At 27.7% G+C, this 20,843-nt stretch overlaps 3 protein-coding genes across 3 annotated transcripts; 1 reads left to right on the forward strand and 2 right to left on the reverse strand.

The window, feature by feature from the left end:
* Positions 1-448: 448 nt before the first annotated feature.
* On the forward strand, positions 449-2,844 carry LOC100577288 (nudC domain-containing protein 1). Its single transcript, XM_003249832.3, has 4 exons — positions 449-563; positions 656-1,634; positions 1,728-2,089; positions 2,490-2,844. Exons 1-4 carry the CDS (start codon positions 449-451, stop codon positions 2,687-2,689), a joined length of 1,656 nt encoding a protein of 551 aa, XP_003249880.3. The 3' UTR covers positions 2,690-2,844.
* Positions 2,845-3,014: 170 nt separating this feature from the next.
* Positions 3,015-6,747, reverse strand: LOC411249 (cap-specific mRNA (nucleoside-2'-O-)-methyltransferase 1). Its single transcript, XM_394722.7, has 3 exons — positions 6,246-6,747; positions 3,808-6,142; positions 3,015-3,717 (listed from the first exon to the last, which is right to left on the reverse strand). Exons 1-3 carry the CDS (start codon positions 6,253-6,255, stop codon positions 3,222-3,224), a joined length of 2,841 nt encoding a protein of 946 aa, XP_394722.5. The 5' UTR covers positions 6,256-6,747; the 3' UTR covers positions 3,015-3,221.
* Positions 6,748-10,562: 3,815 nt separating this feature from the next.
* LOC411250 (DEAD-box ATP-dependent RNA helicase 20) lies at positions 10,563-20,110 on the reverse strand. The gene is made up of 4 exons (XM_006561450.3): positions 19,992-20,110; positions 19,730-19,857; positions 18,628-19,078; positions 10,563-18,223 (listed from the first exon to the last, which is right to left on the reverse strand). Exons 2-4 carry the CDS (start codon positions 19,759-19,761, stop codon positions 16,520-16,522), a joined length of 2,187 nt encoding a protein of 728 aa, XP_006561513.1. The 5' UTR covers positions 19,762-19,857; positions 19,992-20,110; the 3' UTR covers positions 10,563-16,519.
* Positions 20,111-20,843: the final 733 nt, after the last annotated feature.

A 20,843-nucleotide genomic window follows, 5' to 3' on the forward strand; every position in this document is an offset into this window, starting at 1 on the left:
CACAATCACTTTACTTTTTAAATTTTACTTAAAAGTTTGACACTCTTTCGTTCAACACTGCTTCCTCAAACTAACTGTTACTTTCGATAGTATTGCTTTTTCAATTTTGAAAAATATCGATTGTTATAGTTATATCGATTATCGTTATATCGTTATTGTTGATCGCATCACAATTCAATTGAATAATTGAGTCAATGTCAGATTTGACTATATTATTATAAAATAAAAAATAGTTGATATTAAAAAATTAAAGAATACATATAATAATAATAATAAAATTATTGTCAATAAAATAAAAAACGTAATAAATACGATCAATATATTAAAAAATGTTATTCAAAATAATGAAAATAAGTTACGAATTAAGGTTATGAATTTTGTTTTTAAATTACTTATATTTTCTCATTTTTGAATAATAATGTTTAAATAAAAATATAAACATAAAAAAATGACAAAAATTGTTGAATTATGTCCTAATAAAAATTTGATAAATTTAAAATTTGAAAAATATCAGTTTTGTAGCGATGAAATTTCGATAGATACTGAAATATGTTTAAAAACAGGTAAGCATTATTAAAAAAACAAATTTTTATCTCAACAAATAATTATCATTTATTAAAATAAGATGTAATTATAAAGGTAATTATGTTTTTAGACGTATATAGGTTAGAATTAACAACAAATCGAGATTCCTTCTTAGAAACTCGATTATTCGCATTTCATAATCATTTATTCAAAAATCCATATGATACATCATCCTGGTATATAGATGAAAATGGAATTGTATGGCGATTTAAAAAAGATGGTAATTTAGAACAAATATATGAAATTAATAACTTAAATAAAAATGTGCAAAATCGTTTGTATAATCCATCAATTGGATTTACTGATAATAATATTATTGTAATTTCTGATGGTGGAGATTGTTTGAAATTATTAATAACAAATGCCCAAGAAAATATTAAATCTTTCACATTAAACAATGCGGAACCTGGAATAATATTAGATATAAGATATATAGATACTACAAATACTATTATGATTGCTATGTGTGATATTAGAAGTACAGGTGAAAAAAAATTTTCAAGGCTTTTATTATTAACATATGCTTGGAAAAATGCAGGAAATATAGATGAATTCTTTGAGCTTATTAATAAAGAAACTTTAAAAGTAAATGGTGCTATTGAATATGTATATATAGAAAACTCTGGTAAATACTTACATTCCATTTGTCAAGATTATATAACATTTGATTCCCCAAAGATAAAAAAATCTATTGATAATGAAAAAGATACAAAGAAAATTGAGAAATTAAAAATTCCAAGATATTATTGGTCTCAAGATGAGGATTCAATAACAGTTTGGCTTAAAATAGACAATCAATATCGAGATAAAATTAAAGTAAATGTAACATCACTAGAACTATCAGTAACAGTAAATAATAATGTACTAATAGAAGGACAATGTCAATACAGATTAGATGAAGATTTAACGACATGGAAATATGAACAAGATACATTTAAACTTGAATTATATAAACATGAAAATGGTTTAATGTGGAATGAATTAATTAAAGGTGATACTGGTGGAGAATGTTTACCTAATGAAACTTTGGCTACTGAAATTCATTCTAAGTATATTACTTAAAATAAGAATTTTATTAAATTATTTTTTATTATTTTATATTTATTATTTTAATATTTTAATATTTATTATTTTATATGTAGGTTAGCACATTTGTGTACAAATCAAATTGATAATAAACAAGGACAACCTTGTCTAGGATTTAATGCTGAACAACTTGAGGAATGTGATCTTGAAGGAAAAGATAATCTCTTATTGAGAGTTGATCTTGCTGAACAAACAAATACTCATTTAGCTATGCTTGGAACAAGCAATCATGTATTGTATACATATAAAACAAAAAATGGACAAGCAATTTGTCTAAGACATAATAATGATGGTTTTTTATGGATTACTGATCAAGTAAATGATAATAAATGGAATATCAAACATTATTATACTTTTCCTGGTTTTGGTTATGTTGAAGCAAGTAAAAGTAATAAAAAATTTTGTGTTTCTCCTGCTGGTAAATATTTAAAGTTTTATTCTAATTAATATCAGATTTGGACATTATTAAAATATTTGATAAATAATTATTTTAATAACATGCAAATCTTTTAAAATTTTTTTTTCTATGAATTATTTCATTACTTGATCATAAAATTTTATATTTTTTTTATTTTATTTATTCAAAATTATCTCTAATTAAAATATAAGTTTTTCTTCTCTCTCTCTCTCTCTCTCTATATATATATATATATTTATTTATTTATTTACTATTTGAAGAAAATTGAAATTAAAATATTATTATGTTTTGTAATTTTTTATTCTTTCTATTTGAAATATAATTTGTCCAAATCTGACAAATTATAAATTATTTTATATACAATATTTTACATAATAAATTCATCTAAAATTATTTTTAGATGGTTCATATGTAGCTATTCTTGAGCACACAAGATATATATTTCTTTATAAAAGGCCTGAATTAAATGTTCAAATTGGAAAACAATGGATTATAGATTTAGATAATGAAACCTATCCTATTATGGGAGCAGTCGCCACAAATAAATATTTAATTATTCTTACTAAAAACAAATTATATCGATTAAATATTTGTTTTTAAGATATCGATTAATTACACTCATTTATCGTCGCATACAAATATTTTGTATGAATATAATTACAATTATTTATAATTTAATATAATTATAATTACAATATAATTACATCTATTAATTACTATTGTACAATAATATATATTATTTGCAAACATAAAGAGTTTTTTTTTTAATGTAAAAATAGATATCAACTAACAATTTATTTTTACTTGTCTATCATTAAAAATTCATAAATTTATGAAAAAACATTTTTTTAATAGCTATAATCTGTCACAAAATTTTCTTACATTTTCAGTTAAAAGAAACATGTTATATATATACATTTATATATTTATTATTATACATACATTGTTTATGAAAAAATTGAGCCATATAAAAACTGAATTGATCAACTACATCAAAATTAATGATTTTTCAAAATTATATCTAATATGCTAAAATTAAAAAACTTTCAAAAAACAAGTTGATCAATTTCGAATGGTACAATTAATAATATACCACATTGAGAATTTCTATTATCAATTTCAATTTGTTTTACTAATAACTTAAACCATTTTGTAAAGTTATATTACACTTATCTTTGATAAATTTTGCAAATATATTCATAGTAAGTGACTTATCACTAGGCCAATACCAAATAACACGATTTTTAAAAGATTCTATGAAATTCGCTTCTGCTGAACGCGGTCTATTTTTATCAAATAAATTCTCATTAGTTTTATAATTAAAAACATAAGTCGTACGATGTGTTTTGCTGACATATCGATTCCATGGATTAACAGTACTTCTTAAAAATATTATACTATTTGGTATAAAATATAATTTATCATCACAATTTTGATCATAATGCAAAGATGTTTCTGGAAGTTCGTATACCAAAGCAGGACAATTATTTTTCATTCTACGTTCTTTTATTTGCAATTTTTCACATATATCTGAATTTACCGGGAATAATTCTTTAGCTCGTACTCGAGCATAATTACTTCCCTCTGGTTTCCACAAAGCTTCACAAAATTTCTTTGTAAGTTCATGCCTATAAAAAATAAAAAAAAAATTAATTTTACATACTAATATATTTTTAAAAAATTTTTATTTTGATCTTCATAAAATTCAATTTTTTTACCTTTCTCTTAAATATTTTTGGCTAACATCTTCTCCTCCTAAGATGAATGCATCTATGATATGTAATGCAAGTACTTTTTGCTGATGTCTAAATTCTCTTTTCATTTCATGTACAACTTCTGCATATACAAGTGTATTTGATGGTAATTCTATATTAATATCACTAACTTCTACCCAACCATATTTTAAATAACGATAAACGTTACTTCTTCCCATACTCATATAAAATGTAGCATTTTTTCTTTCATCATCAGGTTGTAATTTAGTACTACATGGCATGCAAAACCAATCATATGGTGAATTTAATAAATTGTTAATATTATCTACTTTTAATGTAGTTGCGAAATTAGAAAGAAATGTGGAATCTTTAACAAGAATATTTAATTTATCTTTTGGTTTCATATGTTTTGGAATTGTTCTACTTTCATCAGGAAGTTTCCAATATGCTAAACATTCTTTACGCATATCAGCTTGTTTTGTTTCAACAAGAGTATTATCTTCACAAAATGCAGCAATTTTGCACAGACCTATTATTTGTTTCTTTCCTAAATATTCATTAGAAGTGCGTAAATATTGCAAAAACTGTTTTTCTTTTTCTAATTCGTCAAATGATACTAATTGTATAACATCATTATTTTCATCACTATCTAATAGCAAATGATTAATTTTATTAAGGTATTGCATAACAATTTCTGTCCCAGGTCGTTTACTTTTACATATTAAATAACGTTCTGAATTTGCTGGTCTAGAAGAATTTGGTTTAAAAATACAAATTTCGTCAAAACATCGATACATTAAATAGATTAAACCAGCACTAAAGGGTGTAAATATGTCAAATAATTTTGTAACAAAATGACCTTTCTCTCTTACTATCATTAATGCCACTAAACATTGACAAAGATACAATTGTTTTGAAAGAATTTCTTGTAAGTTTTCTTTTCCCTCAACAGAGAAACCACCATCAGACATCATAAAATGTACTCCTTTGTTATGAGTATATTTCATTATAAGTTCTCTAAATGTTCTTTGATTTTCAGAATCAAAGACATCACCATTATCTTTTGGTCCATAATATGGATGAAATGTTTCAGGAGAACCAGCATAAAAATCAGCTAATTTAAAATCATTTTCATTTTTCAATGTAAAACCAAATCCTTTAGCATGCCATTTTGTTCTCCAGAGAACATATTCACTGAAACCACCTGGTCCGGCGCATACATCTGCAAAATATAACAACTCATTTTTTCCCAAATGTTTTCGATCAGTAAACATAAAATTACATGCTCTATCTATATTAGCCATTTTAACAGCGGCACGATTTAAGAAAAATGCACCACGAATTGTTTCGTAAGGATTAGAACGTGTTCTTGCGCGACGAAATTCAACATCATCTAAATTATCAAATACTGTTTTCGAATTAATTATATTTCTAACTATATCCTCATGACAAAATTGAGTTTCATCATCTATAGTCATTTTCTTAGGTCCTATTTGTAACCAAAAATGCATTTCTTCTTTTGTAGGTAAATTTTTATTTGAATTTTTTATCCATTCCATATCTTCTTTACATTTTATTTCTTCTTCTGCAGGATCCCATTTAAGACTTGAAGCTTCAAGCCCAGGAATATTATGACCAAGACCTCTACGTCCATGTTGTTTAGAAGCTTCAACTGGTTCTAAACGACCTTGCTTATTTTTTCCAAGACCATATCCTTCCTTATATCCCATTTTTTTCATCATACGTTTAACTTTGTCAGTATTAAGATTTTTGGATTCCTGTTTATTTAATTCTTCATTTACATTGAAATTATTTTTATCACTAATATCATTTTCAATTTTATTTTTTATTTTATGAATTTTTTGTCGCTTATTATAATGATAAGAGTCTTCATATATATTTTTTTCTATTCTAATATCTTCTTCATCATTACTTGATGGATCATTTATAGAAATATTATTAATGTTTTGACTACTACCTTCATCACCTGAATCCTCATGTAGCTTTTGTTTCTTATTATAATGATAAGTATCTTCATTTTTTCTCTTTTTTCTTGTTCTTATTTTATCATCACAATCTGAGGAATCATTTATACAAATATTTATACTTGTATTGTTATGTTCATTAGATGAATAATAATCTTCGTTGCAGTCACTTTCATTCAAATCTGAAGTTTCATCTGATAAAGTAGTATAAATAAAATGATTTGTCTTTTTTTTATGTTTTTCATTAGTAGAGTAATCACTAAAAAATGATGAATCTGTTCTTTTTTCTTCAATACTTTCATCATGATCTGTATTAATAAAACTTTCATTCTCATAATCACTTTCATCTGAATCTAAAATGTTCATATAATTTAATTCATATATTTAAATAAAAATATTTCTATTATATCATTATAAAATGTTAATAGATGCATTCATTAAAAAAATATTACTTACTGCTCCTCATATTTGTTTCAATTATCGTAACTTTTTAATTCACTAATATTTCTATATATAATATTTTGATTTATAAAATTTTAATAATTAAAAGTAAGAAAATTATATTTTTTTCAAAGAATATATGTATATTCTCTTTCTATTTACATTATAAATATTTAAAAATACTATTGTTATTATAGGTTATGTTTCTCACCACAATCACAAACACAGCACCACATCTATTAAGACATACAGATACTTGTCCGATCAAGTCTCAGAACGGACTGACAGGGAAATTCAACATGAACATCAATAGAAATTTAAAATCGTGAAAACAGCTCCCTCTACTTTCAATGCGTATTTAATTGTATATTCTAGTGATCTGGTAGAAGTGCGAGACGTCAAATGCACTGTCAATCTCAAATTCGAACGATGTCATGGATTACACAAAAACTAATTAGTTCAAGTTTTATAAAAAAATGAAAATAATGGCGAAAAATATAATTAATCTATTATATTTTTATTTTATATAATTTCTTCTAATAATTAATAATAATTTTGAAATTATAAATTGTTATAAGAAAATAACATATAATAAAATAAGTATCAAAATTATAACTTTAATTTCAAATGCATTATTTAAAATAGAAATAATAAATTTAGAATAATAAATTTAGAAATAAAGTGAACAATTTAGAAAAATGTTTTCAAAATATATTTTGTATTTTTCAGATTTCTGAATTGTCCCAAAATTATAATTTAAGATACAAATTGCAAAAACAGAAGATGGATGCATGATCCCATTAATATTCATTATGACAAGTATAGAAAAGCAAGTATTATGGAACCTTGTTACCTTCATAAATTAATATTATAATATTACAATGCTGTCTGTGATTTTACAACAAAATATATTTGTAATAGAAAGAAAAGAATAACGGAACAGATTTCAAATATACTTAATCTTTTATAGCATATATGATTTTGAATTTTCATGAAATTAAAAAATTTTTTTATATTTTTTATATCATTTTTTCTTCAATTGCAAACGATTGTTATTGTTTTTAAAATAGTTTGTATATTTATTTATATAGTAAAAAATGATATTTACTTATTGTAATAAAAGATTTTCTGATTATTTGATATCATATCATCATAGATATTATTTTTAATTATTTGAATATGAAAAAATTTATAACATTATAATATTCTACATTAGCTTATAATGTAGCTAATATAGAATTATATATAATATTAATGTACACAATATACACTACAATATAAGAACATTTAAGTAAAATAAAATGAAAAATGATAAAGAAACAAACAATGTATTATTGCAGTATTTATTCTTATATTCTACCATAATACTGTGTAACATACAAGAAATGCACTTTAATGAAACCTACAGAAGAGAATTTGAATACAGAAATATTATTTAACATTATTTACGCCTTTTTTTAAATTGTTCGCCTTGCGCGCTGCATATAAATAATTTGTGTATGCTCTTTTTCTTCTTTCTACACCGGAAAAACAATAAATTCTGTTTGAACAGAAGCGACTCATACAATAATTAACTCTAAGGTACTTTTTAACAAACGTCACTTGTTTTCTATCACTCACTGAAAATTGCATTAAAATATTCACATCTCATATAAACTATTGATATACTTTCCGCTTTTGAAAATCGTGTCATGGTCAAAGAAAAAAAAATAAGCCATTTTCGCATTACCTCTCTTTGGTCGTAAAAATTAATAATTCTGCAGTAAAACGGCTTACATGATTAGACAACAATAGGTATTTTCTGCATTTACTTAATTATTTCAAAGACGGAGAACAACACAGAAAGCAAAACGATGACAAAGTATTCACATAATCTTGTTTCTAGTTGTACTGTTAATACTGGTCTTTCGTTTTCCTAAAATATTCATTTTGAAATAACATTTTCATGTCGAGTCTAAACATTATTCAATACAAAAACACTAGAGATCTTAATTTTTCTTTTTTCTTGCGTCAGGATTCTAAAAATTAATATTTGAATAATTGAAAATATTTTTTGTGTTAAGTACAACAATGTTTGAAGAATATTCCAATATTGTTATACCATAAAAAAGATATTTGTTTCAATATATCTTTATACCCTCAAGGGTCATAATTAACGACAGAATAATTTCGACTAGATTACTTGTCATCTTAACATATTCACTGCCAAGTTTATTGCGATAAGTGTACACTGTCGTTATTCTCTTTAAATGTACTTTTTTACAGTTTAGTACAGTGATAAATTATCAAAATAAAGTAGCAGTGAATCTGTTAATAATGTGATAAGCGATCACTTTTTTTATTCACCAAGAATATTCTATCTACTAAAACAATGCTGTCTAAATTAAAGCTATAAAACTTAAAAATTAGCTTTTTTTTTTCTATTTTTCCTTTGTTATAGCACAGGCTTTAACATGATTAAATAACAACTACATATTAACATGCGTAACTACTTTTTCATTAGAATCTTCTAGCTTCTTTTATCTATTAATAACAATATTAAAGAAGCGCTAAATAGATCATCAATTTTGATGGACAGCATTGCCCTAATAGAATATCCCATTTTTTTTTTTAGAATTATGTCTGTATATATTTATATATATATATGCAAACATACATTATATACATATATATATTTATATAAAGAACTGATAAATGTCATTTTTATACATAAAATTGACGCAAATATATATTCTTGCATGCCTCTTTAGCATATTCTTATACTCAACAAGAATGCAATACAGTTATATGCCGTTCTTCTGTGCTGCAGTTCGAACAATTCTAGCAAACGCTTGTCTCAATTTACTCGAGGACGACCAAGGAGCGGTTTTTTTTCTTTTTATCGTTTCGAATCTAAGAGTGTTCGCAATTTTGCATACACATCTTGATGAAAGTTGGCCGAGCTCTTTCATATTGTAAGGCGCGATGAATCAATAAAGCCGTAATTACAGAATACCTATTTGTATTTTTTTTTATTTTTTTTTATTTTTTTTTTTTATTATTATTTTTAATGTACATCTTTCCCGATACCATCGGCAATCTGAACTCTCTCTCAACTTTCTGGTCTCGTAGAAACGACTAAAATTACGCATTACTAAATTATCAACATTTCCGTTTTTCTTTCTTTGCAATTTAGCATATTATATTTCTTTTTAGCGCTTTTTCATCAAACTACTTTCTTTTCCTTATTTTTTTTAATATCGTTCCTTTTTTTTTTCCTAATGCGCGTTCAGAACAAACGCATCAACAAATGAAGTATTACAACAACAGGAAGTCTACCGTGCTGTAACTGCGTTTTTCACGCAATGATCGCGTAATTCCTATAAAATCCCTTTACGCTTTTCAATTTCGTTTTTCGATTTCACATTTCTGAGAGGATCATTTTCATTTTTTATGATTCGCTCGAAAAAAAATAAGTGCATAGGTGTGATAATGATCACATAAATTATGCTTATACGAATTATCGGTCAAATAATTTTTAATCTCCAAAAATACGCGTTTGAAGATATTTTGAATATGAGATATTATGCTCTCAAAAAGACGAGATACGACGGATTCGTATGCTTCACTACTCTGAGAACAATCATGAAAAATGCGAACATTTGCACACACAAGGAAAAAACAGTAAATAACATTTATATTAAAATAGAAATAATTTGATTAATTTAACCCCTTCACTTTTATGAATTCAATGAACTATTAATAAATTTTCATTGAACTCTGTTCATTGAAACGAAATTTTATTTTCAATTCAATTTATTTTTATCCGATTATGAATTTTTTATTATTCGAATGAAAAATCATTAATTGAATAATTGATAAAAATTTTTTAATAATTTATTAATGTTGTTATTATATGTTTTTTTAATAATTAACACTAGAAAGAAACTTTGTACGAAATTTTTATAATAAAAATCAATATGTTAAGTGATATCTTAATCATTTTTTAGCAAAAGGGTTAAATTGTATTAAAAGAAAAGAAGACGATTTCTTTTATAATTACTTAATTGTTTAGCAAGTAATTACAAAAGTTGACATATACGTATATATAAAACAATAATATAACTATGAAAATAGTGTACGCAGATCTAAATAAATCTTATAATTTTCGCGAAATTTTTAAACGTAACACACAATTATTATGAAATCAATTAATACATTAGCCATTACAGAAATTTTGTTATATAGTATTCTCTCCGCTCATCACCATCATCGATATAATTCTCATGACGCATTTTTTTAATGGAATTATATAAATTTAAACAAGATGTATAAGATTTGTTGATTCGAAGATCTCAGCACACATTAAGATCGATTGAAGGTACTGCTTTTTTTTTTCTTTTTTTTTTTTAATTAGCCCAGGCTTAAATATGTACCATCATTAAAAGACGCATTATTAAAAATGATAAATATCTGAATCGTAAACTGCATTAACTTCACAGTTTCGTAAAAGTTTGCACAGTAAATTTTGTCGTGCAGTTGTACAGTGTTCAACATTCATGCATACACTAACAAGTCTACATTTGACATTAGGAAAAAACTAAATTTATTATTAGTAAAAAAAGAAAAAGAGAGAAACGAACAAACAAATATTACCGTTTACATATTACGAACAATATCACTTTTCATAGGAAACAATCATTTTTTTTACGCTTATTTCACAATATTTAAAAAAAAAAAAAAAAGAGAGAGAGAAAAACGACATAATATTACGGATAAATAACGAAGATAGTAACAAATTTAGTTTTCCTAAAATTAATCTTAACGTCGTATTCACTTTTCCATTTCTTTCTTAAACCTTACATAACGAAAGAAAAATGTACTTTACAATATATGAGAATTAATCCACGACTTCCAATCGTCGTTGATGAACGATCAACAATCTTTAGTACATTTCTCCAGAAACTGATGAAAGATAGTGGTAAAGTTAACAATTGTGACACAATCGCAAAAATAATAGTAATAATAATAATAATAATAATAATTATAATAATAATAATAACAGACTTGGCAATGCACACATGTGACTACACCAATAAAATATTCGCAAGTTATTTTTTTTTTACTTTTTTTTTCAAACCAAATAGAACGATACGCAGAGAAAAAGTGTGAAAAATTCTTTGACTCATCTTAGCAAAAATTTAAGCTGCAATTCATTCACGTTACAAAGAAGAATGCAATATAGGAACTATCATGAAACGGATTGTACTGTTGTTGTTGTAATGTCCCTTTATTTTCACGAACGATCTATAATTGATAAATCAAAAACAAGTGAAACGTGGCAAGCAATCATTCGAAAATCAAAATACAAACGATATTTTTAACTTGATATCTTTCCTTCCTTTTTTTTTTTTTGATCGAATTTTTCTTTTTCGATCAGAATCAAACGAAATTGTAGGAGAGAGAGAGAAAAAAAAAAAAAGAATAAAATAAAAATAAAAATAAGAATAAAAGAAAGAAATAAACAAGAAAACCAGATTCGTGCAACTATTCCAACTTTCTATCGGAAAGTAAACGCGAAATATCTGGCGAATTTTCTCATCACGACACACCGAAGACATTAATTCTCAATAAAAAGAAAAAATGCACAATACGAACACGCACCCGTTATCGAACTATAACATAGTAGTACCGTCCCCACATTACGGCACTACCGACGTAAAAACATATTGTTACAATTAATAATGTACAAATAGTCTATCTGTAGTCTATCCAGTATACGAACGTATCTGCGGCTGCTAAACCTGTGTATAAGTTGGCGAGATTCAGTCTTCACATATAAAGGAGAATATGTACTCTTCTTCTTCTTTTTTTTTTTTCTTTTTTTTTTAACATTACAATATGCACATTTATGTTTATAATAATAAAAATGTTTATGTACGCGATATCACAGCGTTCAGCATTATAATCGTTAAAAAGGTACTCTCGTGTTCCCGAGACTATGTTAGTGTCATTAACGATTTTCTCAGCACGTAAAAAACTCGACGTCATTTTATCCGTCGATCTTTACAACGCGAAAAAACTGTGCCGATTATCGTTTTCATCTTTTCCTTTCCTTTTCTTTTCTTTTCTTTTATTTTCTTTTTTTTTTTTCTTCGAGTGAAACGAACAACAGATTATAAATATAAGATTACAAGTTCGATCGATCAACTAACACGACCTGAACGAGTGTGCTTATAATTGCAAGCGCAAAGATTTCACGAGAATATATTTTTCGAACCTTTTCTTCAATTAAACAGACGGAAGGCGTGTGTCATACAGATATCTTGAAAAACTACCTCCCTCGTCCCTCATTCGTTCAACGTTTACCATCACTGTTGAAAACTGATATAAAAAAATATATGTACGGTTTACTTAGAAATATTATCGACCAAGATATTCGAGTTCATCGATATTGCAAAGTTTGTAGTGTTGAACACTAGTTTTCGTTTCCGCTTTTTCGTTTTGTAACAACAAGAGAATATAAGATTTCGTTTTTTCTCTCCGGGAAATCTTTATCTTCGTTATCAACTAGAGATGACTGATCTCGTTAAGAGTTACGTTAAAAGTGTACAGCTGAAATGGATGTTCCCTAACAACACGACAAAACGGAATATAATACAAAAAAAAAAAAAAAGAACGAAAAAAAAAAAATAATGAATATCGACTAGTAGGGAGAAAGTAGACTTCAGAGATTACGATTTTGCACCGTAGAAATGAAGTATACCGCATATTCTACTACACGAAAAGTACGCATCCATGTTTTTAACAGTTCTCGTTAATACGTAGTACGATTACAAATGAACATAAGATTTATTAATTGTTCATTAACTAACAAATAAAAAAAAAAAAGAGAAGTAAAAAGAACAAAAAAGAACCCATAGCTGAAAAATACTGAAATTTCATCAAGATTCCTTTGTTAGCAACAAACACGTAAGTATTTAGAAGACTATATCTTAATAAAATAGACAAACATACAAAAAAAAAAAAGAGATAAATAGTTTCACAATATATGAGAAAGAGAGAAATGAAGAACCTTTGCGTCTACATCTTCATACACGCTTAGAAGATGAATTTATCAGACATACATAATGAAATAAAAAACTTGGATATTCAGAATGAATAGAAGAACGCTCTGAAGTAATACACGTTTTCATATTCCAATTTCTTCTCCCTATTCTCTACCCTGACAATATACGAATTCGCACGGCAAACGCAAACAAAAAAAAAAAAAAAAAAAAGGAATACTGATCTTTCGCTTTTTTTTCGCAACAACTTTTGTTTTTCTTTCCTTAAAGTAGACAGCTCTCGCAGTACACGTCATTTAGGATCATATGATTTGTATACCACGTATAAAACTGATAAGATACGTTCCTTATTTTAATCATGATGCACGATAGGTAGATCTATAAATATGCTACATCTTACATATCACAGAACTACGCGTACACCCACTATCAATTTTCAAAATGCAAGTTGCACTTCGTTAGAACATTTATTTTTATTTAGGAAAAACTTAAAAGCATGATGTCTGTTATGCGTTCTGTTAAATGAAATGTAAAATATTAACCCTTTGCTGTCCAACGTTCAATATTTGCTCTGCGTTCTTCTTTTTAAACTTTTAAACCTCCTTTAAACTTTTTCAACTATAACAAGTTTCTAAGAAAATTCTATGACCATAGAGATTTGGTTTTAGAAAAGATATGCATATTCGACGGTCATTAATTTTCATTTCACTTTAGTATATGGTAACAAATGCAGTACAGCTTAAAGGGTTATAATTCTGAGGCTATCTAAAATATTTAGGAGAAACTTTAATTTATCTGTCAAATTTTCATGACAGCAATATATGTATCTATCTATATATATATATGTATATATATGTATCTATAAGCCTCAATTATTTGATAAATGCTTGAAAAGATGCATTACTTGCAATGGATGGAATTGAAAGATGTAGAATTGCACTACAATAGTCTGCTATTTGCCAAAATATAGTAGACTACATACTAAGAAAAATTCAGAAAGAAAAAAAAAAAAATAGATAATTAGTGTACTAAAGAAAAATTACTGATCAACAACGATGAAAAGACATAGATTAAACGAAGTTTCAAAAATCAAATAAGATGATTTAATAGAGGGCGTACGCAATGTATGAGTATTCAGAAGTGTCCAATACTCGTAGCATACGCTTCCTATTATTTATATCACTATTCATTCTGACAACGCAAACACGTTGCAGTCAGATCAACGCAGTAGGAGCGTATAAGCATTCACAATGTTGAAAAGGACAAAGACAACAATATACCGCGAATGCCTAACTTCTGTTCGCGACCCCACCATATATTTTGAAATATCCAATCTATCGGCTCAGCAAAAGAAGAATATAAAGACTACCATGTGGAAACCTAGAAACGAATCGATAGAGCTTTTTTCCTCTCTTATCGAGCAAAATCCGCTTGAAATGCGTGTGACGCGGTTTCGTGAATCAACCGGAAATGTTATTGTGCACACGTACTGCTTCACAACATTTTCTACTGTGCGTAATTAAGTAACGAACTGTGAGACCGTTTCACGAAAGCGTTACGTATAATTATCACAATAATGTCGTTCGCAAACGAGTCCTTGCTCGAGTGTATATTCGAGTCTTGCATTCTTCTCTGTTGGCTCTTTTCTTTGCTGTTCGTTTATTCGAGTAGTGACGTGTACAGTGTAATCTGGAGGCCCGCAAAAAATCGCTATGCGCTGTCGATAAACGGTTTTCGTGCCTGATTCGCGGCATGAATTCATTATTCATTTATTTTTTCGTATCATTTATCACGTGAAATTTCCTTGGAAGCCACTTCGGAATGGCCATAACGATATATACAACACATGGATCAATACCACAAGTTAAAAACTCTTTCATCACGCGTTCAATACGTTCACGGCAGCGCAATATTTTTTTTCTTAAACGTTTCAATAGAAAAATGCCTTTCGGATAGTCTGAATCGTTCCCTAAAAAATAGCAAGAATTTCGATGAGCGCGAACTAAAAAACAGGTACAACTAAATTTTATTCGATTTGCGGCCAGCCTGCGCGTGCACCTATATACATTGTACACGGTCGCGCAAGGACAAGACCACTCAGTGGCCAATTGCATAAACATCAAACAACAATGTTTCTCTTACTTTTTTTTATCTTCGTATAATCATTCGTTGGTTTAACAACAAATTACTTTCGATATATATTATAAAAATAAGGTATCAAACTTTGCGCCGAGGTACACAGCCATTGTGACTACATGCTTAATTTAAGTTTTCCTTTCTCTTCCCCATTAACCGGTTTTACGCTTTGAATTTATTCCAAAGATACCGGCCCAGGATAGTATCGAAGTACTCACTTTTGTACGCTATATAATTATGCTGGATTTATCCTCCATCAAAGTTCTTTAATTTTGATGAGATATACCTTTCCCCTATTATCAAAGAGACACAACACCCACTCTCGTTACAAAACAGAGGACACGATATTTTTTTTTTTTTTTTTTTTTTTTTATATATTCGTCGTGCGCTTTGTAAAAACGGGTGTACGGCTTAATTTTTATGCAAAAGGCCTTACATTTTGAAGAGCGTTGCCTGTACATACGTATATATATATATGCAAAATATAAATAAATTATCAAATATGAAAACGTTAACCCACCCCCCTTCTATACGTTTCGTGCATTTCGGGAAAGCATTAAATGACGTTTACATAGTTTTATCTCAAGAAGATTAATTACTTTTTAGGATATGACCACTTAGTTACAAGTCTACATTTGTTGGTCATATTCTACATCCAGTAATGATTATATCAATATATCATTGCTAAATAATTACTACTACTACTTCAAAAAACTTGACTGGAATGTGCCTATTGGATTATTAATAATTATTAATAATTAATTTTTTTATTCTTTTTTTTTCTCTCGAATGTTTGAAAATCTTCCAATTTAAATATTTATAACTTCAATAAAACCGATAAATTATTGATTGTTTTTTGTCTCTGCTTTCTCTTGCTTTCTTCGAATAAACACAAATAATTTTGCTTCGTCGAATGCGTTGAAATCGGCATCATTCCAGAAAAAATAATAAATGACAATGAAAAGAGGAAACATTATGTTACTTATATATTCAAAAGAGACCCAATTGTCTACACAAACCGTAAATATATAATGGGCCTGATATAAAGAGGAAAAATTGATTTTCTTACTTAGCCTGCACTCTTACCGATTTATACCTTGAAAAGCGTCACTGCTGCACTGGTGTAGGCGGATAAGGATAACTATATGGTGGCACAGCTTGGAACTGACTATATCCCATCGATTGATACGCGCAAGCGCCAGTATTTGGTGGTGGACGATTCGTCTGGAAAAACTTGTTGTTAACGAGGCTTTGCATGGAGGAATCAGCTGTGTGTCCGCCAGCAGATGGCATCATGAATGGAGGCGGCATAGAATATACGCTTTGTCCTCCAGGTGTCTGATTGGTGTTATAAGCACTCTGACGATTGTGATAACGATTTCCTTGGAAACCTCCTGTTCTTCCATGATATCTAGGAATATTTGCATTTTGATAACTAGCTGAATAGCTATTGGTAGTTTGACACCCATTGGTATAAGTATTCGGTTGCCGCTGATGTTGTTGCTGTTGCTGCTGCTGCTGTTGTTGATGTTGTTGGTGTTGGTGTTGGTGTTGCTGCTGTTGCGGTTGTTGTTGATGTTGTTGCGGCTGATAATTAGACTGGAAACTATTCTGTCGACTGGCTTGATATCCATTTTGCTGGCGTACAACAGTTCTTTCTTGACTGCTACCATTACTGTGCTGAGTACTCTGAACGTGCTGATTTTGCCAATTATTCGAAATCGGGCTACTATTATTTCTCGGACTCCCAGTGGAACTATTATCTTTATTAGAACGAGAATGACTCCAACGCTGGCGGCCCTTTCCGTATGCAGGTTTTATCGAATTTGCTAAATCGGCCAGTTGTGGATTTATTGCTTGACCAGCTTCTTCCAAAACAGAAATTAATTCTTTTGCTTGTCTAGCATTATTAGGCGTAAAATAAGCATAAGCAGTACCCGCGCTTTGGCAACGTCCAGTTCTTCCTATTCTATGAATATAATCCTCAGAACTGTTCGGATAGTCGAAGTTAATTACATATTTCACATCTTCTACGTCCAAACCACGAGCAGCAACATCGGTAGCAACAAGAATCATTGTTTTTCCATTTCTAAACTCAGATAACACGTAATCTCTCTCAGGCTGTGATTTGTCACCGTGAATAGAGATAGCAGGCCAACCTTCTCGTTTAATAGCTTTGGTAATATCGTCCACTTTCTTTTTCGTTTCAACGAAAATTATCATCTTGCTTCCTCGATCTTTACCGATCTCTCTTAAAAGATTTGAAAGTTTCATTTCTTTTTCATGCTCTTGACAAATCTCTACGATTTGACGGATATTGTGATTAGCGGCCAATGTCAAAGAACCGATGTTAATTTGAATATAATCTGAGAGAAAATCTTCAGCCAAAGCTTGTACTTCTTTCGGCCATGTTGCAGACCACATCAATACCTGCCTATCAGGTCTAATTTGCTCTATGATTTTTCGGATTTGCGGCTCGAATCCCATATCTAACATTCTGTCCGCCTCGTCTAAGACTAGGTATGTACATCTGCGTAAATTCGTAGTTCCTTTCTCGAGAAAATCGATCAATCTACCAGGAGTTGCAATACATATTTCAACACCGCGTTCTAAATCACGAGCTTGAGGCCCTTTTGGGGAACCACCAAAAATGCAAGTATTACGAATACAGGAGGAAGAACCAAAATCTCTAGCAACAGATTGAATTTGTTGGGCTAATTCTCTTGTTGGAGCGAGTATCAAAACGATGGGACCATCTCCTCGGCTCAAACGTGGTTGATGATTAATGTGTACAGTTGCTGGTAATATATACTGAAAAATATCAATAACAAAATTCTTAAATTTAATCATTTAAAGATATTTATTTGATAAATTAACAATGATTTAGATAATATATATTTTTAAAAATATGTACAAAAAATTATACTGTTTGATTTGAATATGAAATTTGATTTCTTTTATATTTAATCAATATAATGATCAATTATATCATTAACACGATATTTCATTGACATGATATAATAATAAAGAATTAGAATCAATCAAATCTTTAATATTAAACTCTTAATTTCTTTTAAATAATTATAAATATTTCAAATTTTATTATATTTTTTTATATTTAATAAACGATGCAATCAAAAATTAAAAAAATAAAAGTATTACATGATTACTATTTATATGAAATGTATATGAAAAATATATATAAAAATACATACAGCTAAAGTTTTTCCAGATCCTGTTTGAGCAATTCCAACCAAATCACGACCACTGAGTGCTATTGGCCAACCCTGTGCTTGGATTGCTGTTGGTTCAGCAAAACCCTGCTTTCTTATCTCTTCCATTACATAATCTGGGAAGTTACTTTCTTCAAATGCTTGAATTGGAGAAGGAGTATTGTTTCCTTTCACAGTGATTTCTTTACCAATGTGATATTTATTAACTTCATCACTGGATCGTTTTAAAATATTGATATGTGGAATATATAAATTTTTTGTGATCACTGGTAACTTAGAGAGATCCCAGCTTGGTTTTTTCAATGAATCTCCAGGAGTTCTTCTTTGGACTTGCTTCTTAATTGACTTCTCTTTGTTTGTCTGTTGTTGTCTATTCCAATATGTTCCCCCTCCATTACGATTGGTAGAATCTCTACTTCCCCTGGGTCTGTAACTAATTCTCATAAAATGATACTCATTCTTTAAACATATTTAAAATTTAATATTAAATTTAAGTTGTTAATATAGAATATTAAATGGTATTAAATTATTATATTATTATAATAATAATATAATTATTATGTATTTATTTTGTATTTATTTATATTTGAAATATATTGTATATTAATAAAAAATGATTTTTAATGTATGATATTACATCATATTACATATAATATCACATAAAAAAAAGATATTAATTTAGGAAATCATTAATAATAATGATTATTATAAAAACATTAAATAATAACGATTTTTTATATATACTTTCATCTTATGGTTGTCAGTAGCTTTCCATTAGACAATGACACCGCCATTTTACTTTTTTTTATGACTCATTTAGTCTTATTCAATAGTATACATTTTTGTTACAAGTAAATTTTTTTTACCATATTTTACAACAGTAATCTTCCATAAATTGTGATTTCATTAATTCAATACAAAATAATAATTCAACAAAAATGACGAATAAAAGAATCCATGAACAAAATGGTGGAGATCACGATATTAAAAAAAAAAAAAACTTCTCCAGTTTTAACAATTCATAACGTATGGTACTGACATATGTTAGTATTTAAAAGTTATAATTTAAATTAAAATATTCTACCTGGTATGATTAGAATAACTATTGTTATACATCTCGGCAAAAGTTCGGAAGAATCTGCTGACACACTACCAGTTCCGTAGGAACGATCTTCGATTTTTCGGAAAGTATGTCAGTTGTACCAGTTACACCTATGATCAAAAATAATTATATAAGAAATTTAATAAAATGAATATATAAATGAATATATTAATTCTATAATAATCTTATATCAAATGACAAAAAAATTTGTATAAAAAAAGATAAAATATTCGGATAGACTTACCCTGCAAGACCCGGCGAGCAGAGCAGTAATGGCTGACAGGCACTGGGAAGACGGAAACGAGCAACTGGGCAATGCTTCCGCTCCTAACTAGTAGGTTACACACACATATAAAAAGGAAGATCGTTCATTGGTTCGTTCTTATGTAGAATCGGATGCTGACACGTCGTCCAATCATAGCACGATAGGATAAATCAATAAGTTCAAGTGTTATATATTTATTATACATAAAGGCAAATTTTCATGAAAAGAAAAAAGAGCAAATTAAAATAGAAAAGTTATGAAAACGATTATATTTTTATTATATTTAAATTATATAAAAATTTATTTTTCACAGAACATTGTGCTTAAATAGAATATAATCAACAAACAATATGTATAAATATATAGTAATATATTATATCTATATAATATATATAAAATGATGATTGATGTTATTTTTATATTTAAAATAAATTATAATTTTTAGAAATTATATCTAAAATAATATTTTATTAATTTATTATCAACATTGATAATATAACTAGTATTTAAAACAAAAATTTTTTATTAAAGGAATTTTCTTATTGTATTTATACAGCGTGTGTATATGTGTGTATATGTGTGATATAAAACGTATATATATATATAAAATTAATCGTTACTGTTTATTTTTTATACTTATATGTATATATTATATGTATATAGAATAGAATTTCCATTATAAGTTACAAATAATATGAATAGTGGGGATAATATCCGAACAAGTTAAACGTCTATTTTCGAAACGAGAACAATCTTAATAGAAAGGTTATCAAACATATTTCTTTTTGGATGAAAATAAAAAAAGAAAAGTTAATATTTATAAAATTGTAT

This window comes from Apis mellifera, linkage group LG8, assembly GCF_003254395.2.
Source record: "Apis mellifera strain DH4 linkage group LG8, Amel_HAv3.1, whole genome shotgun sequence".
Lineage (NCBI taxonomy): Eukaryota > Metazoa > Arthropoda > Insecta > Hymenoptera > Apidae > Apis > Apis mellifera.